The sequence below is a fragment of the Pezoporus flaviventris genome, unplaced genomic scaffold (assembly GCF_033815535.1).
Source record: "Pezoporus flaviventris isolate CSIRO_AGI_PZ_B2104156 unplaced genomic scaffold, CSIRO_AGI_Pfla_v1 ptg000054l, whole genome shotgun sequence".
In the NCBI taxonomy this organism is placed as follows: Eukaryota; Metazoa; Chordata; class Aves; order Psittaciformes; family Psittacidae; genus Pezoporus; species Pezoporus flaviventris.
Window position 1 is genome coordinate 9,416,612 of NW_026892602.1, and position 27,271 is coordinate 9,443,882.

Here is a 27,271-nt window from a genome sequence, read left to right on the forward strand (position 1 = left end):
AATCTTTCTGACCATGTTTCAAGGGTCCTGGTCATATAAAATGAGTGAATGGCTGCCCAGAGGACTACACCATTTACCACAAATTACTGCTTTATGGAAGAATCAATTTTATAGTCTCCTGAATTTCAAACACTTGCCTCTTCAATCCAGTGGAATTACTCTTTTGAGAGCCAACCCTGAGATAGATGAGCCCAAGGATCTACTCTCGGGGCTATGAACTATCTGTTATAAAAATCTAGAGAGGGCTTATAAGTCTTTGAAAAAGACTCTGAGCAAAGAAAACATGTATCAACACTTTAACACTATATGGCTAAAAGTGTCCACAGATTAATCTGTTGAGTCTCCAACAATCTTCTGTCCCAACAGACCAGAAAGCTAAATTCAAGCCAATCCAATACAACATAACCAGAAAGCATATTCAAGAGACAGAAGAAGCTACATTCCGCTGCACGCTGCCCTGGAAACTCCAACATGAGTGGATTTCTGCTCATGCAGGGCAAATTTTGCAAACTGAACTCATGAGAGCAAAGCTTTATAAACATACTAACTTCAACTCCTAAGAACCCAATATGCAACTTTCAAAACAAATACCATTGCAAGACATGGGGAACAAAATGAAACGTGTTCAGCAGAGATGATTACAACAGCTCTGGAGCTCTTGCAGTCTCAAGAAGAAATCCGTAACACTTACCGCAGTTCCCTTAGTCCATGTGGCAGAGTACATACCATCATTCAGGTGAAAGTGAAGGGAAAATACACCCTCAACAGAACTTTCAACAATCCAAGCTGTCATGCAAGGCCTGACAAATCCACTTTCCTGCTCATAAGTGACACATAGAAAATTGCCCAGCTCAGTGCTCATCAGTTTCTCCAGATCTGCTGCTCTTGTTAGAAAGAATTAAAACCATACAGATTGTAAAGATGACATCAAACAAGTATAAATGAGCCTAAAATTCCACTGCATGCCCAGAACTCCGAGGATGTTTTGGTTACTCCACTCCTGGCATTGCTGAGTCTCCACTAGCAGCAAATAAAACAAGAATTCCAGTAGTGCACCAACAGTATATAATCTTTAGATCTGTCAAAAAATTAAATAAGTTTTGTCATGATGCTGCATGTATACACAGTGCTTGAAACTGCTCATGTCAATATGTAAAACTACATAACAAAGCCACATCTGTCAGGAGGCAGTCACGCTCTTACACAAAAGTCACATCATCTTTTCTCTCTATATGAAAGAATTGTTACCCACCAAACACAGCTCCTTCTCCCTGTAGGAAGATGATAGCAACCAGGAAAACATACAGAGGCAGGACTTGCAGGACAACAGCTCCCAGACTAACTCCACAAGGTGTTCTGCACTTCCTCCTGATGCAGATGAACAAGCAATCACATCCCCAAAGACAGTGGGAAAAGATGTACATAGTCCCACTGTCTTAAAGCATGTCCCAAAGTCTAATGCCACATCCAAGCACCAGTGGATCCATTCATAGAAATTCTCAACACTTATTTCTTGCCTTGAAAATCTGGGAATGTGAGTAGCTCTGACAGATAGTCCAGGATGCATGCTGAGAGAATCTAATGAGAATGAGAGAATCTGGGGGATGAGAGAATTCTGTGGGGAATATAAGAAGCGTTTTAAATACTTCTTGATTTAGCTGGCAATTACCTTTTCAGTAGCCTATTAGACCTTTCATCTCCCTCTGGAGGTGATTACACACAGAACAGGTAAACCTCTTTTGCTGGATTCAGTTAACTTACAAGATATAAACAGAAATACAGGCTTTATTTGCCATTTCTCACTGACAAAGCATGTATCAGATGAGATCAGTGCTGAAACCCCATAAACAGCCTACAGGAGCAGCCACTCCCACCATAGATTTGTCAGGTCTCTGCACAGAAGGCAAAAAGATCAGGCTCATGCCCCAAGCACCAGACAGAGGACCAAGACCAGGACACGCTCTTGAAGACCATGGCATATCAGGGAGCAGTTGAGGGCCAATGACTTCCATGAATTCAGGGTAAAGTTTAGGAAACATCAACCACTGGTTTGCTCAGACACGTGTTTTTACACTTAACTTGCCTGAGTCCTTACTTAGAAGAGTCTCTACCAAAATATGCTGGTTTTCCATTTAAGGAGTGTAGATTTTGCAAACAGGTAAAATTCACCATTTCCCTTGTTTACGGTTTATATTTTACCTATATATTTCAGTTTCTATTCAAGTTTGTCAGGCTTCACCACACAGCTACTAAACGTGGGGTTTTTTTTTTAAGCATCCAAGTAGCCCCCATGTACCTGTACATACTTTACAAGATTGCCTGTATTTCCCAAAATTACTGTTCTTGTGTAATTGAATATGTAGGCACTCATTTCTCAAGGAGAAAGTATTCCCTGCCATCACTCTCAAAATGGACCTGACATTAGAAGACATTAATTATGACTTTCTACTCAGACATCAGACACAGAATTATGATAGGTATTTTTAAAAACATTACTTTGGGCTATAGTCATTCCTCCTGAGGTATTTAAACCTTTGTTCTGATGCATATATAAATATCTCATTAGCTGTTTTTGAGTTTCCCTACACAGAAGGTATGTTCAGTTGTTTGCAAATTCGCACGTCTAAATTATTTCCAGATCACAAATCTAGCATTCTCCAGCCTTCATGTCAATTCTTTCGTCTTACAATTATGACCTCTATCTTGGCTATATCAAAAAAATCTTACATTATCAAGTTCAGCTGATCAAACGATCCAGATCTTACTGCTCAACCTTCCCGCCATCCTGCTGATCTACCAACTCCCAAAGGTCTAGAACTATATGATTTATTGGGATCTAAAAATTACTCACAGAATCACAGAATAGTTAGGGTTGGAAAGGACCTTAAGATCATCAAGTTCCAACCCCCCTGCCATGGGCAGGGACACCTCACACTAAACCGTATCACCCAAGCCTCTGTCCAACCTGGCCTGGAACACTGCCAGGGATGGAGCATTCACCACTTCCCTGGGCAACCAATTCCAGTGCCTCACCACACCCACTGTGAAGAGCTGCTTCCTTATATCCAATCTAAACTTCCCCTGTTTAAGTTTTAACCCATTACCCCTTGTCCTATCACTACAGTCTCTAATGAAGAGTTCCTCCCCAGCATCCCTATAGGCCCCCTTCAGATACTGGAAGGCTGCTATGAAGTCTCCACGCAGCCTTCTCTTCTCCAGGCTGAACAGCCCCAACTTTCTCAGCCTGTCTTCATACAGGAGGTGCTCCAGTCCCCTGATCATCCTCGTGGCCTCCTCTGGACTTGTTCCAACAGTTTCATGTCCTTTTTATGTTGAGGACACCAGAACTGCACACAATACTCCAGGTGAGGTCTCACAAGAGCAGAGTAGAGGGGCAGGATCACCTCCTTCGACCTGCTGGTCAGGCTCCTTTTGATGCAGCCCAGGATATGGTTGGCTTTCTGGGCTGCGAGCACACACTGAAGCTGGCTTGTGTTAAGTTTCTCACCGATCAGCACCCCCAAGTCCTTCTCCTTAGGGCTGCTCTGAATCTCTTCTCCTGTAGCTGTGCCTGGGATTGCTTCAACCCAGGTGTAGGACCTTGCACTTGTCATGGTTACGAGAAACCAAACACCATCAGGTTTAATATCAACTCTTTTGTAACCCACTTGTGAAAAAAGAACAAGCACTAGAAGACGACTCATTCCTGACACCTACTTCTGTCAGTTAGCCAAGTTTTAATCCATTTAATGTGTACCTTATTAATATTGTATGTAACTAATGAGAATGTTGTGTGATAATAAGTCACATACAATACTGAAGGCTAAGTATATTACAGCCACAGAGATAACTTTATCAACTAACTGTAATCTAAAGTAAGAAATTAAATCCAGGTTTCTTTAATAAGATGTCCTTCACAATACCACATTAACTTTTCTTAATTAAATACTTTTCCTCCACTACTGGAACCTCATATTAACACTGTCACAGTTTACAAATACGCTTTCCTCAGCAGGAATTCAACTTGATGTGCCCCATAATCCCAGTCTTCACCTACTGGTGGTTCTCCTTACTCCTGCCCCAAGTCTAAACCAGAGCCAGATGATTTGCTAAAATTTAAGCCACATTTTAGATCTTCTATATTGCATACACATATTGATATTAAAATAGTTAGGAAACAGTAACAACAAAAAAAGGTCATCCACTTTCTTGTGAAACAAAGACCATTTTCTCATGAAATGTTGCACAGTTTCTCACTTCTAATGCAAATCCACTGAAAACCAAACAAGATCGGTCTACATCATGGATTAATTTAATGAAGTTAATAATTAGATGATTTTTATATTCAAGAACATAAATGCGATATACTAAAGCAATTGGTAGCTTTAACGCTAATTTTAATTCTTCATTTTTCAAGTATATTTTAAACTCTATTTTTTAGAGAACTGTTTACTTAAATACATACATCAGTTGGCTTACAATTCCACCAAACAAATTACTTTTTCCCTTCATTTCTGAGTTCAGTTACTTTTATTTGTCCCCAAGTATTCAGCAGCAACCAGTTACATCAATAAAAAAATGTCAATTTTCATCTGCCTCATGAGAGGCAACAGCTCCAGATAGATTTTCAGTCAGAAGACAGGGTGACTAGAACAGCTATTATTAACACCCATTAGACAGAGCGGCAGGACCAGAAGACAGCTCCCTAGATTAAGGCCGGATTAAGTGGATACTGTACGCAGACAAACCTCCAAGCGCTGTAAATAACTTTAAAACTCGACATTGTGGTTGAACTCTCTCTGCTGTCAGAACTGGTTAGGTCACATCACATGAGATGGTTTACAGCAAAGTGACAAGCACTTTGTTAAACAGCAAAATGTATATGGCTTATAATAAATTAAAATTACTTAATACAGGTACTTGAGCAGAGGTCTACAAGAAGGAATGAGGTAAAGGAGATTGTTTGACATAGAGCTAATCAGAAAATCACTATAGAAAAAGAGTACTAAATCACTGATTCGTACTTATCTGAAAAGATACAGTTGTCTTTAAAAATCCAGACTTTAAAAGCTTAAATTCTACTGAAAAGGCACTACGGAAGTGGGACTACAGCACTTTTCAAAACTGAAACCAAGGTCTTTCCTTATGTTAGCAGCAGCTCCATTGATAATCTAAGCTGAAAGGAACCCAATGCATTTTTCACTCTCTAGCCTTACTTTCAATCCCTGTTAGCTTGGATAACAAAAACAGATGAATCCATTTCACTTGCACCTTCTTGTACACCAGGTGAGCTTGCGAGCACTCAGCACAGTCCAAGCCTGCCTCTGCGAGAGCACAGATCCTCCAGGCTTCTTTAGGCAAGTGAATGTAATTATTACTATCAGTCTTCATTAGAAAAAATGGAAAATGAGAGTCTTAAGGATAACATTTAACAACTGTGGTGACTGTGGGAAGAACACAGATTTTTTTTATTTCTCTTTCTGAATTTATGGTAATTGCAACTGAAAACAGACATCTTTGTTAAAGCGCACACATTATGGAAATAAACTGCAGTTCTCCAAACTATTTCCTTTACTTTCCTACAAAATAATAATGCTATACAAGCTCTTAAATTGCTACAAGTCATCTTTTCCAAGTGTACTATCATTCAAATTTTCATCCTCTTGATCACAAAATGTACAAAGTTCACCCACAGCTAAAAAAAAAAGTGTCATTTTTTAATTTATACTGCTACTTTTAGAATGCATTTTATCATGTTTCTCTTGAGTGAGTTTTCTGCATACTCTTGTAAAACTCCTTTACAAATGCTCCAAGCTTCTGGGGGAGAATAAAGAAAGTTTCACCTATTTATTCCAGCTGCTTTCAGTAATCGCAACAATTACCACACTAGGGTGATCTGCAATTTAGCGGCTACCCAGGCTCATATTCCTACTCCATCATTCACCAGCAGCTTCATTTTGTTCTCCTTACATTCACTAACGGCGTTAAGAATCTTTTAAAAACAAGTCTACTGCTCCTTTAATTAGTAATTTCCTGAGTTGTTTCTGTTGGTTTTATTTCAACTCTTAATGACTAACAATAACAAAACACTTGTAACAAAAGCAAATCTGATTAGCTTAACAGAAAACTGGAATTCAACTTTCATATACCAAAAGAGCATGACTGCAGGAGCTCTATCCTGTGTTTGAAAGGGAAGTGGGCCTTACAGGTGGCTTTTGGGGCATATTTGAGTACTATCACAGAGGAGCAAGAGATGCAGCTGAAGATGGCTGTTGTAGGTATCATACAAGGAGTCAGAGCTTCTGGCTGTCTCCACAGAGAAGAGAAATAATTAAAGGAAAGACATAAGATGGACAAGAGACTTGTATAGCATCTCCTGGCAGAGGTCAGTACAGAAACACGTTTTTAACTTCTGGGCCAGAGCTTAGCCCCTAGATACACTGATTCTTGTCCCAGCTGGTCAAGCTGGCAGTGTCTCAGCTGACAATCTTCTTGACTTCTGTTATTAAATGACCATTTATTATCGTTCTAGTTTTCTATTCTGTTCTCATAGGAAAACTGTTGTGCAAGGCAAGTTCCTCAACCCCCATTAATGAATTACCTGTATTAACAGTATTAAAAAGCAAATATTTTCACACCACAGGATGTATAGGCTGTGCATTGTCACACTGGCATGCTTAGCAGTTCTTTTTGCAGTCGTACCCTTACAACAGAAAACTTTAGCCTCAGAGAAAATCATATATTTAGGCAAATATATAACTTGTTTGCTAAGGATGCTCACGTGCAACAATTTTTTTCCGGCTTCTCTACTTCACAGATCATTCTTTTGCCAAAATCCTTTCCCCATTATTTTTCATAGGTAATTTATTTATCAAACTCCTTTCACCCTTATTTTCTGAATTATCCTCTTTGCTCCACTACTGCCTATTACACTCTGTCTATTTTTTCTGTGCAAAATATCCCACAAGAGTGGGAACAATACTGTGAGACACCTCTCCTTGTTTTAGTATATTGCATGTGCCTGAAGAGAGGCTGAAGAAGACTGAAAAGATACAAACGAAGAGGGAGGGAAGAAGAAGAAATAAAAAAGGAGAAGGAAAGAAAAGTAAAAACTAAAATTAAAAATAGTAAATACCAGTTATCAGGCTGGTTATTCTGAAACAGCATGCTTCCACATATATTTCAGAAATGGCTGCCAGACAAGTATTCTTAAGCAATTTCAAAGAAACAACATATGAAAACAGAGATGTTAAAAATTAAGCTGGAAATTTGAACTGATGCTGTTATGTCTGGAAAGCAAGAGAAGCCATAGTTTCAAGCCATGATTCTTCATTGATACATGTGTATGGGAGATTCATCAAGGTTCTGCTCTCTGCTTCAAACTATGGGTCAACTGGAAAAACAGCTGTGGTTTGTACAGAATTTCCTGGTTATCTCTTCTCATACAGAAAAGAAGCAGCAAGTAGCATGCATGTGAAAAGTCGTATTTTGAATTTTGAGCAACGTACATTAGTGTGCAATAGGATTTAACATGTATTTTTAGAGGAATATCCTGCAAGAGATTTTGAAGTATTTGTTCAATGAAATGCCATTCCTACTAACAATCCTATTCTTCGGAAAAACACGCTGAACCATTCTTTCACAGCAAGAGATAGCATGCGAGTTACAAGACCAACTGTTTTTGCTGACATTTTTCATTAAAATTTTTTTTTTTTTTACACGTGCCCCTCCCCAGTTCTTAACAGCTTTTTATTATTATAATTATTATTCTTTAAAATGTTCTTCAGCACAGACTGAAAGCTTTTGTTGTTTTCTCCTTCCTAGTAGCTGGTGCAATGCTGTGTTTTCAACTTCAGTCTGAGAACAACACTGATAACACACTGATGGTTTAGCTGTTGCTCAGTAATGTTTACTCCAACCAAGGACTTTCTGAGTATCATGCTCTGCCAGGGAGGACGGGCACAAGAAGCCGGGAGGAAGCAGAGACAGGACACCTGACCCAAACTACCCAAAGGGGTATTCCATACCACAGCACGTCATGCCCAGTATATAAACTAAGGGGAGTTACCCGGAAGGGCCAGATGGCAGCTCAGGTTGGGCTGGGTATCACTAGGCAGGTGGTGAGCAACTGTTTTGTATGTCCTTTGTATTTACTGTGTTGGGGGTTGTTTTTTTTTGTTTGTGGGGTTTTGTTTAGTTAGTTTTGGTTTCGTTTTGTTTGGATTTTGGGTTTATTTTTCTCCTTTAATTTTGTATTCTCTCCCCTTGTTATTAACCTTATCACTAGTATTACTGGTGGTAGCATTAGTGGTTTGTGTTATACCACAGTTACTGGACTGTTCTTATCTCAGCCTGTGGGATTTACATTCTTTTGATTCTCCTCCGATCCCTCTGGTAGTGGGAAGGAGGGAAGAAAAACGGGGAGTGAGCAAGTGGCTGTATGGTTCTGAGTTATAGGCTGGGCTTAAACCACGTCAACACTCCAACCAGTGCTACCATACAGGGTTTATATCTCAGAGAGGAATACTTCGAGGGAGTTTAACAGATACTTCATTACAACAGTACAAATCAGCAAGACTAGTGGCTTTAAAAAAGTATTTTTGGTAGCAGTATGCTGTGTGAACATTACTTTTATCAAAGCCATGTTGCAACTCACTCCACAAATAAATAGCAACCTCATAAAATTGTCAAAATTGTATCCCTTAGGAACAACAAAAGTTTGATTCACATGCACTTTCTGCATTGTAAAATATTTCATATTTTGTTTCTCCTATGTAAAGCGTAATAGGCTACATAATATGATTTATACTTTGGGGATCCAAAGTATAACAGTACATCTATTAACTATGTAAAAGACAGCACACCAAATATTTCATAGTTTACACTCCAAGTTTCAAATATTCCTGATACTGAAATAACACATGGGCGCAGGCAAGAAAACACTGGGGGGGGGGAAGAGAGGGAAAGAAAACCAAAACCACCACAACAAAACAATTGTCTGCTGACTATTGGCAGCCTAAATCATTGCAGAGTAAAGCAGAAGCCAGACTGGGGAAACATTAAGAGCTGAGAGACCAGAAAATATTAGCTTCTTACTGAGGTAGCAGCTTTCTAGTATTGGGGTGGGGAAACATTTTCATTCATTCCTATCCCACCATTAACACTGAAATTAATACTACTACGTGGACTGAGAAAAAAACTATTTTATTATGCCTAAAGCATATTTGATTAATTGAAAATATGAAGATGAAATAATGATAGATAGATTGTTGCTATGAATGAAAACCTTAGTTCGCAAATTACTGGTTTTGGAAATGAAGATCACTTACGCAAGTTAGCAGTCACTTTTCAAAAAAATCCCTCAAATCCATGTTAAAAGAAGTCACACAACATAAGAGTTAAACTTACACTTCTGAACAATTAATTTTTCAGATGATGAAGACAGTTTTCTGGATTTTAATAGTAGATAAATTGTTCTGAGTAGTGGAAACAACTGCTATAATAAACACATTAAAACTTTAAGATCAGAAAGATCAGCTCTTCATTATGTCCAAGATTTACTAATGTACCAGAAAAAGCCTGTGCATGTGAACAGTAAACCCCTGGGTCCTCAAACAGTAGTATTGTCCCCCTGGCTATAAAAGTGACAAGCTACATCCACAGTTGCAGTACACCCAAACTCTGAAACAGATTAGATTTAAAATTGAGCAATGCACTGAGGCAGCTATTAGTCTTTCAACTCAAGTGTCAACTTCAAACAAATTAACAATCGAGCAGTCCCAAACAAACAGTGACTTGACAATTAAAACTGCATTTCTAAATCCAAATTCCAGAGTAACATTCCTGAGTAAATTTTCTGAACTGTAGTAATTTACTTTAGTAAAAAAATACTGCTGCATGCGATTCTCAAAGATTCTACAAGATATCACATCCACTTCACCATCCAGTTCTTTAATGAAAGACACATACTGAAGATGAAAGAAAAAGAGATCAGAGCAGGAATTTGATATACAAGGGCTGGAAGTTACATCACACATGCACCTCTTGTCAAATTCCTCCAACTACACCTCTTTACACATAACCTATAGCTAAGATGAAACTGAATATTCTCCAAGAAGCAGCATGATATGAACCATATCTCAGCTTGAAGCTACAAAGGAATTGGCCAATAGTTGAGATTTTTACACACTATCAGCCATTTTCAGCACACACTGCTGGAATGAGAGAAGACAAGTAAGCAGACAGTAACAACTGATGGTATGGCCCTTCCCATTGCCTTAGAGGCTTTTTTTTTTTTTTCTCTTTAAAGCTTTATGGATTGATTGTACAGCCATGCCATAAATCAAAAGAAAGAACTACTCATTACCTAATTAGCATTTCCTGGGCTCTTACAGTGAAGCTGTTTCTCTGCTGTTTGATCTCAAGGCCACCGGCAATGTCTACAAGCAAACTACCTATCATGGCAGCTGATACACGTTTTCCCGGATCCCTTTTCACCACCCAAATGAATTTCCACCTGCTTCCAGTTCTAAAAAAAAATTACGATGATAAATGATTCATAGATTCAAAACACAGGATGGAAAAGAGAAAAGCATATGTAAAACCAGTAAGGAGTGACTCAGAGTTGAAGAAAATGGAGCTCATGGTCTATTGGTATAGACCAGCATGCCCAGGTGTAATTGCCTATACAATGAAATATAAAGTAAACAATGCTTGCTCGCTCCCCCTCAAAAAAAGAAAAAAAAGAAAAAAAAAGAAAAAAAGAAGAAGATTTAAAACTACTGTTGCCACTCTAACAGCTATCTTCCAACTGGGAAATCTACATAAAAAGATATACACTTCTTGGTCATCCCTATCAGCTTCTGAATTACTCCTGCTTTATGAAAGATGGCATGGAAAGTTTTATTGTATGGGGGTTTTAACCTATGAAATACCAGGAAAGATCAAGCCACCTCTTTCCAGTGTTGCTGGAGGGCACTGCTCAAACAATCCACTACCTTTTTTCCACTCCTTCAGCAGACAACAGCACTCAATCCTTCACTCAGGCTTTTCTAGATAAAAGCAAACACTTTAAGCCAAGTTTTCATCTCTGCCAGCTTTGAGAGGCCCTGTGCCTCTTGTTCTAGTACCAACAGTGCATATAATTACAACTGGCATGTCTCCACCAGCAACCTAGCTTCACTCCATCCAGATGTTGGGTAACAATGTGAGGCCACCACCAGACTGTCAAGATGAAGATGGTGCAGAGTGCTTCAGAGCACAGGAGCAGGACCTCGTACATGAACTTGGTCTCACTGGTCCCTACACACCAGCCCCACCAACCACGGCCAAGCAACCTGGTGTGATGCTGTAAAAGGCAACCTTTGTCTCACATTCAAAAGTAAAATATTTGAACAGTCTCTGCCTATACATACTTACACCCATTGTTTTTTTCCAAGCTGTCTTGAAAGAAAGAAAGCAGCAGTTAAGGGGTTAAGGGAATAACCCAACTCTTTCTCTCTGCATCACCTCATCAAACAGGAGGGGAAAGTGAAGCAAGATAAAATGCGTAGCCTGGACCTTGAAGAAATGAATACACCTGGCAAACAGCAAACTTACATAAAAGTTACATAGAAGGATCATGCCCTCAGATGTAGATACAGACAGGGTGCCTGTAGAGATGAAAGCGGGATAATGTGCAGCAGATTACAGAACTCCATGTAAGATCTGGCCATTTACCTGAGTTCTGTAACATGGTACATAATCTCAGGGCAGTGCATTTTCACATAATATTTTGCAATAGACTTTTAATGTTTATCACCGTATTCTGGAATAAAGTTCTGAACTGCTGAAAGGCCTCACAAAATCTTTTATAATTACTTCTTCATACAATCATGCTAACTGAAGTATAAGTGAACCAAATCTTAATATAACTTTCCTCAAAAAAAAAAATTATCAAATTTCACTGGAATTCTACACAACAGCTAAAATGTATTACTTGTGTCTACCCATACAAATGGACCTGCATCATTCAGCATGAGCCCAACAGAAAAAACTTACTCATTTTTACTTGCACAGTCCTCTTTTGCTTTCTCAAACAGTAACTCTTCTCTTAATGTTGACTAAGACTATTTTGAGTATCATCAATATTTTAAATATAGAAAAGGACTGAACAATGTGATAAATACAAATCACTAGATGAAAAAAAAAAATATATATAAATTAAGTAGAAAGGAAGGTGACTCTTCCTGTCCTGGGGTTGGTAGATTTGGGATCTGTTTGTCTTTATGCCTCTCTGCAGTGTTGGGTGAAAGGTGCTTCTGCCCATCTTAGACTTCAACTTCAGAGACAGGTAGCATAACGTCCCTCTTCGCATGTCACAACTACTTTCACTTTGCAAAAGCCTTTGGACATACAATGCAAGTTCTATCCATTTTCTCACAGTTTTATCACAGTTAATGAGCAACCTGTACTCAGCACCAAAAAAGATACATGCGAAAATAGAGAAGGATGGGGGGCAGGGAATCTGCTAGATTTGGATCTCTTACTTTAAGTAACAGAAAAATATTATTTTAATTTCTGCTAGGAATGATGGACATGCTTTGATTGCTAAGACTTAAACACACACCAGAATTAAGGAAGTGAAAATGAACACGTTGCACCTCTTCAAAAGGCAGCTGATTCCCCTGAAGGCAAGCATCAGATCCTGCTACCCACTGCTTTCCACAGACCCATGGCTGGAAGATGAACATACTGCTCTTGTTCACCAAAACACTTCACTCATGTGCACACTGAATATCAGATGCTAACCCGTGTTCCTAAGCAACCCACACTTACTCGACATTCTCCCCCGTCTGCCACCAGTAGACAAGAGGTTTTAATCATCAATTCACACTGCACCCAATGTGTGAGAATTCAGTCATGAGCAGCTTAGGCACGGCACTGCATTAAGCAGCACCAGACAGTTTCAGCCCGTTTGGTCTTCACCAATGCACACAGGCTATAAGTAAAAGGCAGCACTGTTACCTTTGAGTTGCTTATGAAGACAAGATTTTACAAAAATCCTGGCTTAAATATAAATGCTTGCAAATACAAGCTAAAAATTTATATTCTTGCCAGCAGGTATGGAAACATTCTTTTAGAGATACTGAGGGTTAATTTTTTTTTTCTGATATTTATAATTTTCCATACTGGAAAAAAAAATCTCTGCAAAGAATAATTGCTCCCACAGGGACCAATCCATGGGTCACAGTTTTTTGCACTTGATGACAACAGAGCCTTGAATGAGATTTTCTATAAAACCTAGACTTCAGCTTGCAGCATAATCACAATGTTTGCCCTAGCTCTAGAAGCTGAACTAAAGCACTACTTCTACAGTGTAATTATTCTACATATGTTCCAAAAACCCATGGGGAAATTTTATTATTCAGAAGAATAAATAGGGTAAAAATAAATGGTTTTTAATTTTAGCCAATTTTTACACTCCTTATGAATTTTCATTTTTCTTGTGCAAGTTAAAGTCTATGGGAGAGAGGATTTGCCTTGAAGAAATAATTAAACTTTCATCTTCAGTTATGCTTCTTAGCAAATACACAGCCACCCACATAGCACATAAAAAACAAGCACTATTCAGTGACACAGAATGCCAACATAATCACCAAGACTTCATAATCTTTCAGTTTCAAATAGGGCATTTGAAGTTTGAACTTCTGTTCAACACCACAGAGTAAGCAGAACTGCTAAGGGCATAGGTTAGAAGGAGGCTGGGGTCCCAATATGGAGCTTAATTTGCCCTCAGTACTTTTCTGAATACTTGAACTATTCATGGAGCATAATGTAGTAATTTGTCATACAGGATACGTAAACCTACTACCTTAAGGGTAAAGTTCGTAACACACAATTTATGATGACAAAGTCTGAGCCAGATTCAGACAGCTGCAGAAGACAGAATTTTTTGGGAAGGGAAGCTGAGGAAGCAGGACTCCATCTGGCTCAGGAAGATGTAGGCACATTTTTTAACCAAGTCTACCTATCACACCTTCTCTAATTCCTGAGAAATCTTCATCATTCCTTTCTTAATGCAGGGCCCAAACAAATGACCACAACAGGTACTCTGTAGGCAGGTCACAAAATCTGCAAGTCCCCATTCGCAAACAAGCTGCACCCTGTTCAGAGGGTCCTGCTGACACAGCACATACCAATTCTGCAGCTCCTACTTCTTTTTCCCAGAGCTGAGGCTGGTGTTTAGCACCTGACCTGGCTGAAGAGCAGGGCAGAAAGATCAAACACCAACAGTGCAAATCAGAGGCTAATGCAGACTGATGGGCTGAAACACAAGAATGGCTGCATTTTCAATGCTTCTTCTAAACTGCACTAGGGACCTACAGAGCAGCCGTTTAGCAGTCTTCCTAAAGATGCCAAATCTAGCTCCAAGGCCTATCACAGGTGTTAAAATCACTACACTTACTCCAAGTGCTAGAATCAATATGAAAATTAAGCACAACGCAATACACAGAACTACCAGGAAGAACTTAAAACATCCATTCAGGAACTCTTCCAAACAGGGATCTCCTTGCCCCACCGGCCCCAAATAACTAATAGGCTCACCTGACCCAAACTAATTCTGGACCTTCTAGGAAGATCTTATGGACACAAGCCTCTCTGATTTGCAGCTGCAATAGAAACAGCATTGGCTTAGACTCTCCTGAATTAAATGGTTTATTGTTATATGATACCAACTTCCTTCACACAAAGACAGGATTCCTGATGAAAACCAGATGATTCCTCCCTCAACACAAACATCTCTGAAATCTCCCCAAATACTGCAGAACTGGGAAGACAACTGCTGAATGGTGTTGCCATTTCCAACCCAAATAACACAGTAGTCACAGACATGCTGTTGTTTTTCTCCAAACACACAATAAAGAAAAAAAAGTAACTTGGGATAGTTGACCCAAACCTAATGTATTACACCCGGTGTCAAACCTTCCATTACAGAGCAAATCTAGAGATTTTACAGGCATGATGCTATTAATAAATCATATCTAACATCTAAACTTCACCCAATCCTAATATCTGCAATGTTTAGCTACACTTTGCACCCAAACAACTTCACCCAATTTTTACAAATCATCTGCTCACCAGAGACATTAGAATGCCTGCCCACCTCTGGCATTCAGTGCTGGGCAAGGGGACATAGTAGGTCCATTTGGAAATAAGAAGGGGCAAAACTCCAGTCCAATACACCTGACAGATATGACAATTTACAAGAGGATTGTACTAAGTGGTAAGTGATGGCAACTGATAGGTGATGGCAACTGCAGCTTACACTACCAGATTAACTTGTGGAGCCTTCAAATACCATGTATTTTACTGGTTCTTTAAAATATGCAGGTTTCAGTAAGTGAATCAGAAGACACAGATTCAGTTGTCAGCAAAGGTCTTTGTATCCCTCACTTCCTAAGACTGCCTCAAGGCTCAACTTTATTTTAGCAGAAACATCACCTCTACTGTCTTAATATGATTCAGGTTCCTCCCAGTTCTAAGTTTCACTTCATTTTCCATCACTTCTGCCTGGCAATTCAGCTCTATTCTGCCCTGCTATAACAAGTCAGTTACACAGGCCTCCTCCAGCACTGCTCAGACAGCAGATATCCAGTAGTTAGGCATGAAGTCTTCAGTGCTAAGCAAACACCAGTACTCTTGCATCTCACACTACAGACAGCCACCTGCTGCTTTGTCCTTTCCTACCTTCATTGACTTCCCATGCATTTATTTTTTTCAATTGTTTGTAATCTCAGACCTTAGTAAGCATTATGTGACTTAAGCCTGCCATCTCTGAACAGCACTTAAAACCCCACAACCACACCTAGGTCAAAAAAATTACAACACTTGAGAGCAACACAGCATTCTGCAAATAAGACCAAGCTCATGTGCATAGAGAATAAAACTAGAAGAAACTATCACATACCATCCTGTAACTGTAATCCTGACCTTGTGTTATGCAATACTGCTAATAATGGGTGCACTAAAAAAACCCTAATACCTTCCAAAATAGCACACTTTTTTGCACAATTCTTCCCCTAGAGAGGTGATGCAACAACAGAAAGCCAAACAAAAATCAAACAAACTAAAAGAGAACCACCAGGATAGATGCTAGAAATGCTGCGTAATAAGCTGGGAGGCAGCACTTGCACACTGCAGTGATAAGGATGGCCTAAGAACCAATTTGGAAAAAAAATTATGCAAGTGGCATGTTGACAGGAAGGAACAGAATCTGCTCATTTTCTTTTCATCTGTGTAAAATAGTTCTGATTTGCAGATGGACACTTTGCAACACCATATTATTAATGGATAGTCTTGGTATCCTACCCATTTCCTTCAAGTTGGGCTTCCAGTCTCTGAGCATGACCACGTAGCAGCTGTGGTTATCCAAAGATGAGGGCCAAAGAACACAAAATTGTGATCTCTCTGTTTCAACAGTAATGAGCAAGAATTATTGAACTAAAGCTCACAATGCAGATAAAGCCTTGCATATAGTAAAATCTTTACATTTGACTTGTCTGAACAAGCATGAACAAAATCCACAGCAAATAATAATCAGTTCTGCCTGCTGTGTTTTACAATGAGTTCCATTTCATGTATCTTCCATCTTGGCTTGTCATTAGTAATGCTAATTAGTTCACTATCTCAATGCCACATTAGATTCAGTAAACCCTGACATCATTGCTAATTTGCGAAGAAGGCCTGTTCTTTCCTTAATATAAATAATAGTAATAGCCACTCTATGAGACACCCACAGAAATTAACATTGCTTGTAATTTTCCATCAGATTCAAAATTAAAATAAAAATAGTGACTACTTTTTGATTTCCAAAACGATAATAAAATGGTAATTATGAATTATCATAGCACTAACTAGATTAATAACCCTGTAAGGACATACAATGGCACAGTATCTGAAATTAGGTTACATCTTGCTACACAAGCAAGCCAAGTTTTGTATGCATGCATGTTGCATACATCCTTCCACAGCTCGCTCTCTGAAGGGAACCATTTTCTAATACCAACATGGTAATTGTTCTTTGGTATCTGTGGGCTGATAGAAGGTTTTATTTTAAAGCTCTCACACAGTCCGATTCCACAATTTTTTAGAGGCAGATAAAACCCAATTATGTGGAACTTCAATCACAAGTCACAGAAGAGCCCTGTGCAATTAAACAGCACTCTCCTACACAAAGAGCTAATTTAAGTGACATCAAGGAGGCGAACCAAGCTGTCCTCTACTGAAAGAGAGAATGTATGAGCTTGCCTCAGGACCTCCTGCAGGGAGGGAACGCTGCTAAGGTTAAGGTTACTGTGAAAATACTGTTTCAGATTTGCTCCCTCCCAGCAGTTAATGGACTCCACCAGCAACCACCATGACCGCTGAGACCAGCAGTTCAGGGTCTCAGAGGTTCTGGTCCCCCAATGCTCCCCTCCCCAGGAGACTTCTGCACCCCACGTTTCTCCTCTCAGCTGTGGAGAGCAGCTGGAAATGGGTGACTGGAAACAGATATGTGTTTGCCAGGGCTGGGACTGCTGGAACCTCATTTACCACAGAGGAGCTCTTCCCCTAAAGCAGATGAGGTGCTGAGACAGGAGGCTCCATGTGCAGGAAGCAATCCTCACCCCCACTTCTGCTAAGTCGAGTGCAGCATGGACGTATGCATTTGTGCCTTTGTGTGCTACAGAAGAGGAACAATGCTCAGGGGTTTTCTAAACCAATTCTTAAATTCAGATTTATTTTAAGACTATTTACAACCTTAATTCAGCTGGATGAGGAAATCAGCAGCAACAGGCTAATTTAAAATATCAAAGGACCAGCTGTACCTGAGGGAAGGTAGGCAGGAGGGGAAGGCTGCAGGAACCGTCCCTCTGAATCCAGTTGCTCTTCTCAGCAAAAATATTGTGTCTGACCCTCTGGGCACTGGACACCTGAGATAAAGCAGCTTGTTCAGCCTAAGCAGTTAGCAGCTACCTGATCTGTGCTGTCAGAGCTGCACAGAGCTGCCCGCCTGCCCTGGGCTGCTGCAGGTCATTTCATGCTACTGTTTTTAGGAGGTTCTGTGTGACTGCCACGGAAACAATAAACAGAGGCTAAACGAAATTTATTGTTCAAACTCAATTAAAGCTCCACCGACATTAACTACAGACTCAGGATGACACATGAAATCATCACTACACTGCTGATTCTTAAACTTTATAGCCAATGATCTCAAATGTGCAATCCCTCACCTAAAAAGGGAGTGCTGTCAACCTGGAAGAGTTCCCCTGGTCAGTGTCCCGACCTGAGGGCACAGTCCCCAACGCAGACCACTGCTCTGAGGAGGAACTGCTCAAAACAGCTGCCCACACAGCTCCATTATACCACATTCAGGTCTGAGCTGTGTCCAAATATGGTTCCATTGGCTCAGAACCCCACATCCTGACCCCCACATCCTCCAAGCGCCACCAGGAGGACGGGACAAGAGCTGCACATGCGGGAGCTCGCCCAGGCTGTGGGGTGTACCGGCCGCAGGGACCCCGAGCTGCTCTCTCCCACCATGTGTTCCCCAGGCTTAGGTATGAAATCACTGGCTCAGCTACTCAGTGTCAGAGCAAGTCCATAATTGGGCCACGAAGATGATCAGCAGCAGCTCTGCTTTGGAGCCAGGCTGAGAGCTGAGTTTGTACAGCCTGGAGACGAGAAGGCTCCAGGAAGAATTTAGAGCAGCTTCCAGTGCCTAAAGAGGCCTGCGAGAAAGCTGGAGCAGGACTTTTGACAACAGCCTGTCGTGAATGGGGAATGGCTTTAACCTGAAAGAGGGGAGATTTACATTAGAAATAAGCTCTTCCCTGTGAGGGTGCTGAGGCGGTGGCACAAGGTGCCCAGAGAAGCTGTGTCTGCCCCATCCCTGGCAGTGTTCAAGGCCAGGTTGGACAGGGCTTGGACCAACCTGGTCTAGTGGAAGGTGTCCCTGTCTGTGGCAGGGGTTTGGAACTGGATGAGCTTTAAGGGCCCTTCCAACTCAAACTAGTCTGTGATCCTGTGATTCTGCACTGGCCCCAGTACAATGTCTGTCAAACAGAAGCTCCTGGGCTGCTGTGCAGTGCAGACATTTTGCTAAAAAAACAGAAATTGCTGCTGATCTATTTTTTTCTTTGACTCTTCTACTAAAACTAGATATAAAGGCAAATTAATAATGGATACAGGATTGTCTTAGTACTAAAATACTGCCCAAACAGCAGTCAGAGACATACACCAGTCTTAACACAGAGGCATGAAGAAACAAAGGAAGAATGAGTGGATTTTTGTTTTAAACACACAGGGAAAGGCCTCCTTCCTCCTCTCTTTCACATGTTTTTCATGTATTTCAAAGTTTTAAACCCAGCCTATTGATAGCTGTAACATACAGTTAAAAACCCATCACCTCTACTTGTTAGGCAGCTTTGGGAAACAAGCAGTCAAGCCATTTTCAGGCTACGCAACACTACCAACCACCTGAAAAATAAAATTAAAGGAAAATCTCATTTCCGTAACTGAGCATCCTGACATGATTCATGGAGTGCTCATCTCTTGTTTAATGAAAATAAATCCTATACAGAAATACTAGTGAGGGTCATGGCACAATTCAATACCATTCCCATGTCAAAAAGCAACTGTGAAGAGTTCGCCCATGTATTTTTGTCTGCAATGGGCATTCTTGTTTACTACCCACACACACACTTATGTAAAGTACTTTAAAAGGCTACAGTTAAGCTGAAATGCTAAAAGCAAAAACTGAATCACAAAAAAGAAAAAAAAAAAGCAGAGATTATTTCCTGCAAAAGTCAGTGTCTTTCTCAAGAACATTGAAAGAGCAAAATCTACCAGGAGATAGTAAGTGGCAAATACTGATCAGCTAAAATAATCAGCATTGCACGAAAGGGAAATAAAAAAAAAAAGAATCTGGCTATTTTCTCTTTCCTAGTGAAATAACATATGTATTTTATTTTCAGTTTGTTCCAGTGGAGCTGAGGAGAGACAGATAAACGGAAGATGAGAGCCATAATCCATGAGACAACTCTCAGACTTCCACAGATAGTGAAATATAACATTGACAGATACGACAGGAACGCATTTCACAGTCTAAGCTCTGCTTTAGAATCAGGGACAGCACTAAAAAGAATAGGGATAAAGAACTCGTACCAGCCTCAGCTGGTAAGAGAGGCAAGGTGTAAAAATAGCCTGCAAGCATTGCAAACCAAGAAGAAAAAACCTATGTAGCTGCCTTCTTCCCATTTCATTCTTCACTTTGTTGCTGTTACAGCAGGGTGGAGTTTAAGTTTAGTATTAACTACTACAAAATCCCTACAATTATTTTATGGTTGTAAAGACCTAAAATATCCACTACACTACATAGAGATGGGGCACAAGTTCTTGACCTGGCTGGCATATGCTCTGAATAAACTCCAACTCCCCCCCTCTACAACCACATCTGGAGAACAAGATAGCACGAACACATACTGCCCTCCACCACTTGCACCAACCTTAGCACTGAAACATTTAAGTCACAAGAAGGAAATGCAGGCAAATCTCAGAGAGAGGAAAGCAGACATGCAAGCCAATAATAAAACCAACAATACTTAAGCAGTGCCCAAAAGTCTCAGAGCTCCTCTGTGCAGTTATGGCCAGATCCTTCTTGCTTTGCTGCTTTATTGATGGAAACAACATGCAAAGTTCTGTTACCCACCTCTGACACCTTTACACCAGCTAATTGCTCCTTTGGTTTAAAAAAGCCAGTCTACAGCATCCAAGTTTTTGGATCCTAGATACTAGAATCAGTTATGTGCATGGTAACACTATGGTGCTCTTGTGTTAGTAATCACAGAGGGTTCAGAGATAGTCAAATAATAGAGGGAGATCTTGGAAAAGAGGAGTGTTTAGGCCTGGCTTAGTGCTGCTCAGCTTCGTCAAGGCAATGATGACTATGTTATCATATAATGAATTCAGGACTGTGCACACACTCTATCACTGAGCCTTCAGTGCTATAAAGAACAGGGTAAAACCTCACAAAAACGGGCAATGCATATAATAGCTACAAGTCCAATACTCTTAATGTAGGAAGTTGCTCTTCTGTTGCCACAGCATACACTTTCGTGTCATTCCCCAAGTAAATCAACAATTCCAGATAGCCATCCTGATCTTAAAATTGTTTTCTTCAATAAAAAATGGAACAAATGAGAGAATGCACAATAGATTCAAAACTTCATTTTATAAATACTAAGAAGCAGTCTATAAACTGATAACACTCATCTAGAGATGGTATATCCAGCACTTTAGAGTATCCTGAAACAGATGACTGTAGGTCCTAATTAGGACTTTCAGTGTGTATATATATATATGTAGCTATATATACACACAAAATATTTTTGTTTATATATATATATACACACTTAAAACAACTTAGCTGAAATCAGATTTTTTTCACATACTTGTGCTAAAGAGATTTCCTTTATAATTTTGTTGCATTCCAACAATATATTAACTACAGAGCAGTTTCATAATTAAAAGCCTTTAATTAAAGAAGATTAATTAAACATGAGATAAGCACAAATACCAAACTGCTTCAGAGAAAATCCAGAATTTGACCTACCAAAATAACTTCATATGCAATTACACATGCTGTGAATTACTGTTTGTAGATAATTGCCTTGGCTGTCTCCTTAAAGTCAACCAACCACATATTAAAGTTAAATAACATCAAACTAAAAAAAGAACTCAGGGCTGACTGGACTTGCAGTTAAATGTGTTCATTTTTTATATATCTTAGCATTAACACATTACTGGTTCAAAATAATTTACCAGTGGACCTTAATCTTAAAGAACACTTCTAGCACATTTCTGAAGCTAGCTTTCAACCCTCAAAATAAATGATACTATCTTATCTAGAGATATCTCCATAGTTTACTTAATTTCTTTCAAATTACTTCTCAGAGAATAATCTCAATCCTAGAAATATAACTAGCTTTATGCATTGCTGACTCCTAGATACATTTCCTGGAGTACTTTTAACATATTCTTGCTGTATGTTACAGAAGTAAAATGACTCATTTTTTTTCTAGGAATGCTGCTTAATCAAATGAACAAAGAAAAGGCAACGCTTAGGTCCTACATGTAGTAATGGAAAATTTTAATTGCTTTGGAGATCTGTGGCATTATTCTTCCTAGCAGACAGGGTCAGCCTAGCTTTGTACCCAACTACACATGCTATACTCCACAATGTCAAAGAATGAAGTGAAGCAATATGAAAGGGGGGTTTATTGGCCACATTTCAAGAGGCATCTGTACTCATTTAAAAAATTCACAATTTCACAGCTGTAAGTGGGAACTGCAAATGCACCTGGGGAAAGGACCACACAATTCAGAAAGCTTCCACAAAGGGAGCAGAAGCCCTAGAAACATCAGAAAATTAAAAACTTCATTAACTTTTAATTGATCTTTTAAATACAAGTGTGAATACTTCAGATAAATCTCTACAGACTAAGAACTCTGATTCTCTGCACCCTTAGATTTCACCTGTACCAAAGCTGTCACACAGTTGACCAAAAAACCCACCATAAAACAAACAGAACACCTCAACCAAGCCTCCCAATTCCCCCAAACAACAAAAATCAACAAACCAAACTCTTACTATTTCAAAGAAAACTGATTTTTTTTGGATGCTACCTATTTTCAGGTCTTTGAAAGTTCCCTTCTTAGATGAGCTTGATCTGCATACAGAGTAGAGATTTCCTAGACTGCTTTCTAACTTCATTTATATGCATTTCTTGCCAGAAAGGTGTGGAAATTACAGGTTTACATTTTTAGGACCCGTTTCCCCTAATCAACAAGGGAACAGAAAGCAGAGCAGGGATGGATTCCACTAGCAACAGAAACTAAAGTTCTAATTATAGTCTCCAAGGCAGACGCTACAGAAGTAGTCTGCCAAGACCTCTTTCATTAATGAAATAACCTCAAACTCTTTCAGGAAGTGCAATCTATCAGGACATATGGAAGAACAGAAGGCAATTTTAAATAGGTCTAATAGACAGTTGCCTAATTATTTTTTTTTAATTGACTGACACAAATAAATCTTTTTGAAAGGTTGCCGTGCATGGACGAAGATAGCCAGGGAAGAATGAAAGTCCTGAAGAGAAAATAGTTATACAAAGACTTCCAAAAGAGCATATATGTATATATATATGTGTGTATATATATATGTACTTGCTGCATGACATTAAACCAAACTTCCAGAATCATGATATTTAAAAGCACCTGAGAACAAACTCTGCTATATGGAATTTTTTTATTACTATCACCTTCCAGAACCAAAAATTCACTATCAGCACATATAGCATGGGCAGTGTGTAAAATGAACACAAACACAAGGTTCACTAATAAAGGTAACAGGGGAATGCATACCACAATTTTTCCCCCATTACCTGGCAGTATATGAAGCTGCAGTTTGAAGCTCATTCAAATTATGGGCATGAGCCAATAGAGTCTGTAGAAATTTAAACTGCTTAAATGCAACACTGTTTTTTCCATATTACATATGTTGTAAGGGGCATCATTTCTTTTTTTGAGCTACCTTGAAATACCGATGACAAATACTGAGACCATTTTATTTTCCCCTCACTGGGTGCTGAACTAGCCTGCTTTCTAATGCTTGAAAAATTACTATCAAGAAACAACAGTAACTGAGAAATGGCTGCTGTTTTCTATTTCTTCATTAGGCAAACACTTTGCAAATTGAAAATACAGTACGCAAGCTAAAAACAAATGGCCTTGGTGATCAAAACTGTGCTTTATATGATAAGCTGCTGCTGATCTAGTGTAAATATTTATTTAAAAGAGGAGGCAATGTTTTCCTTGTATCTAGACACATCACTTAACATATCAGTTAAGAGCAGCCAGTCCTTCCTATATATGCATGTACAGCAAGTTTTCTTCAACAAAAGAGATACAAGCTCCATTCTTATTGACTTAACAGCTCTAGTTAACATCCACCACACTTGCGAGATGAGCTCCTTGTACAGGATAAGTACAGGTAATGCTGACTTGTAATTGCAGGCAAAATGTAACTGCACACAGCCTTTTATAAGGTTCTTAAACACTCATATATGCAGTCTTCTAAGCAACGGGGCATTGTTTACCCATAAGGGCAATGTTTATCCATAAACTCCATTTTATTGGATGGCTTCAAACAATAACATTTATTTTGTAAAGCTTCTGTAAATTGCTCAAACTTAAAAGGAGAATTTTGCTACAATAAACCACGACCAGAAAATAATCAACCATCATCAAATACGTTTGAAACTGATGAAGTATCACCTCAAAATAATAAGATGATTGCAACTGTCTTCAAACAGTAATGAGCTCTCATTCTCAACTGAATCAATGCTACTACTTTGCCTCAGCTATTGCTTCTACCCCTACTACAGAGAGATTTTCTTCTTTTTATTACAAGTACCAAAAGAACTCTTACCTCTCCATCTCGTATTCTTTCATACCTGCTTTTACTGCCTTCATTACCTGTAAGATACATATTAACATGGGACATTCATAGCAGGAGGGAATACCATATTTATAAATTTATGACTTATGACTGAGTTATCTCCAGAGGAACCTATATTACAAAAATATAATCTGTATCGAATTTAAATTTACATCAGTAGCCACATTTTAAAACAACAGTAAAAATCAAACTCATTTTAATTTTTATAAATGCCTGCAGTCTCCAGCAAAAAAGCAAGTTTAATTACCAATGAAGTGCAGCTCCTTGAAATACCAATGCTTAATTCTTAAAGCCCTGGTGAACTTGCCAGCAAAGTTCTTTTGTTTTACTTTTATGGAACGCCAGCAAAATGAAACTGTGAACTGGAATAAACTACAATAGGAGATACTCTTTCATACTTCGCAATCTGAACCAACAGAAAACTACTAGAGTTAACACTATTTCACAACCCTGATTTTTGTTCTTGGATTTGCTGAAAATGTGCACCAGTTTTATTCCTTTGCCTGTTTCTGTATTAAAAAAAAGTTCTAGGCAGCTACTTTATGAAGAAATTCTCTCAGACATGACAGGATTATTCCAGGATGATGAAGGACCAACCAGAAAGAATGCAAATAACTATTCTTAGACTTCACAATTTTAACTTTATATTCCCTTTAAAATATTTTTATACTTCATAGTTCAGAAATCTGAGGAGCAGAAGCAACAACAGTTGAGTCAGTAACCCCATCAGTTACTTCTTCTTAAGCTCCCTCTGGTCAGTCAGAACTCATGCATAACAATATCGAGTATAGGATTAACATCCAAGTTAATTTTGTCATCAACACCAGTAGAGCAATATGACTCCGCTGGCATAGTGCTACATCCAACCTGGGTAGCCTTGCTGAGCGCATGGATTTGTCTTTGACACTCTGCTGGGTCAACACAACAGCATTGTGAAGCACTACACTGTTGGACATACCTACTTCTGAGGAACAACCTATGGAGCACTATCAAACACTGACAATCATTACAGACTGAACTGTAAGGGTCTGGAGAGAGCAACCTATGAAGTTAAACTTTTCAGTGCTGCACACGCTGACATGGGCCAGAAGAATAATCTTCTTGATGTCTTGGTTGGACAGATCTATTGGCTGGACAGAGCTTCTGGCAACATGGTCTAGTGTGAGCCATCTCTGCCCATGGCAGGGGGGTGGAACTAGACATTTTTAAGGTCCTTTCCAAACCTAATCATTCTATGATTCTGTGATTCTTCTTTCTCCATCACTATATTGATATTTGTCCACAGAGGAGAGATACATTGCAAGAAGGTCACCTTCTGCTGAGGCTCCAGCTTTTATCCAAAACCACACTTCATTTCTCAGATATCGCAAACGTACTAGTGAGTTCAAGGACAATGTAAGGTATATTACTGGGCTGTAACAGGAGGGATATTATCCTCTTATTTCTATCCAGCCTTTCCATTATTTTATTACTAAGTAATTCAGGGTTGCTGGGAACATTTCTGAGTACCACTGCTACAGGAAGAGCAAAAATTATTATCAGTAAAAGATCCATTACCTCTTTATGAGCTTCACTGGAGATTTTATTGGTGTAGCGCAGAACTTCCAACTCCATGTCTGTCTTAATCACACGACTTAAAGAAAAGTAGAACAGATATCAGGTTAGGTTGCAACTTCACAGCTCAAGGATTATGAAATAAAAACCCCTGAAAACAAAATGCATCACCTATGATAAAATTAGATCAAGTATACCTCAGGAGCGAAGAGCTTTTACAGTATTCATGACAGCTAAGTTTTGTTGTCATTGATTCAGCATTAGCAAAACAATCTTACAAAGGGAATTCACAAGCATTTCAAACATCAGAGGGCATTATTTTAATGCTAATAAACAAGTGGTCCAACCAACATTTTTCAACTCATTCTACATTACATTAGGAACAAAAGCAATGTATTTTTGATTTTGCCAAGGCTCAAACACCACTTCAAAAGGAACATTTCTACAAGCATACTTGATTTATTTTTTAAACAAAACTTGAAACTAGTTTACATAATGAAATTCCCAGAGCTCCAGAATTTCTATTTAGCACAACCTCAACTCCCACCTAGTTGCAATACCTCAAAAAAGGGAGAGGAGAGAGGGGGGAGAAGGGTGGTGGTAATGAAAAAATGCTATTTCTGTTTGGTATTAAAAAACAACAAAACAAGAAATTCAGAAACTGCAGCAGCAGTAATTACAGACACAATGTCCATTCTTTTTCATATGCTTCTGGGGGAAAAAAAACAAGCCAACCCCCTAAAAATTCCATCTTGTTCTTCAGGCCTTATGAGATACTGAATTTGTGTCTATTTATGAGCCTTGATATTCTGTTCTGAACTCATCTCAAAAAATTTAACATTCTCTTATCTACTTGTATCGCTTTCTACCATGTATTTCAAATAAAAGCAGCTGTTTAGTGTGGCATGAACAGGGAAGCATAGTTCCATACCATCTATTAAAAATCACCTACTCTCTCCACTGCTACACATACTGATTTCCTAATATTTCTCATGCTCATCTCAAAGGCAGCCGTGAAGTACGTACTTAGCTGTTTACAAAGAACAAAACTACATCTATCGAATTGCATGAAAATATTTAAATTGTATTCTCCATCTCCACTCCAGAGCTTGCAGTAGTTACAAACTACCATAACTGTTATACTTTGAAACTGCCACCAAGACACCCCTTTGTCATTGT

General features: G+C 39.1%; 1 protein-coding gene across 2 annotated transcripts in view; it reads right to left on the minus strand.

The window, feature by feature from the left end:
• The window catches only part of PEPD (peptidase D), a 140,476-nt gene that overhangs the window by 75,660 nt on the left and 37,545 nt on the right, over window positions 1-27,271 (minus strand). For both annotated transcript variants that reach the window (XM_061469165.1, XM_061469164.1), the window contains 2 exons: window positions 26,096-26,171; window positions 24,509-24,555 (listed from right to left, as the gene is read on the minus strand). In XM_061469165.1, the coding sequence (XP_061325149.1) occupies window positions 24,509-24,555; window positions 26,096-26,171 (123 nt within the window). The remainder of the gene's footprint in view (window positions 1-24,508; window positions 24,556-26,095; window positions 26,172-27,271) is intronic.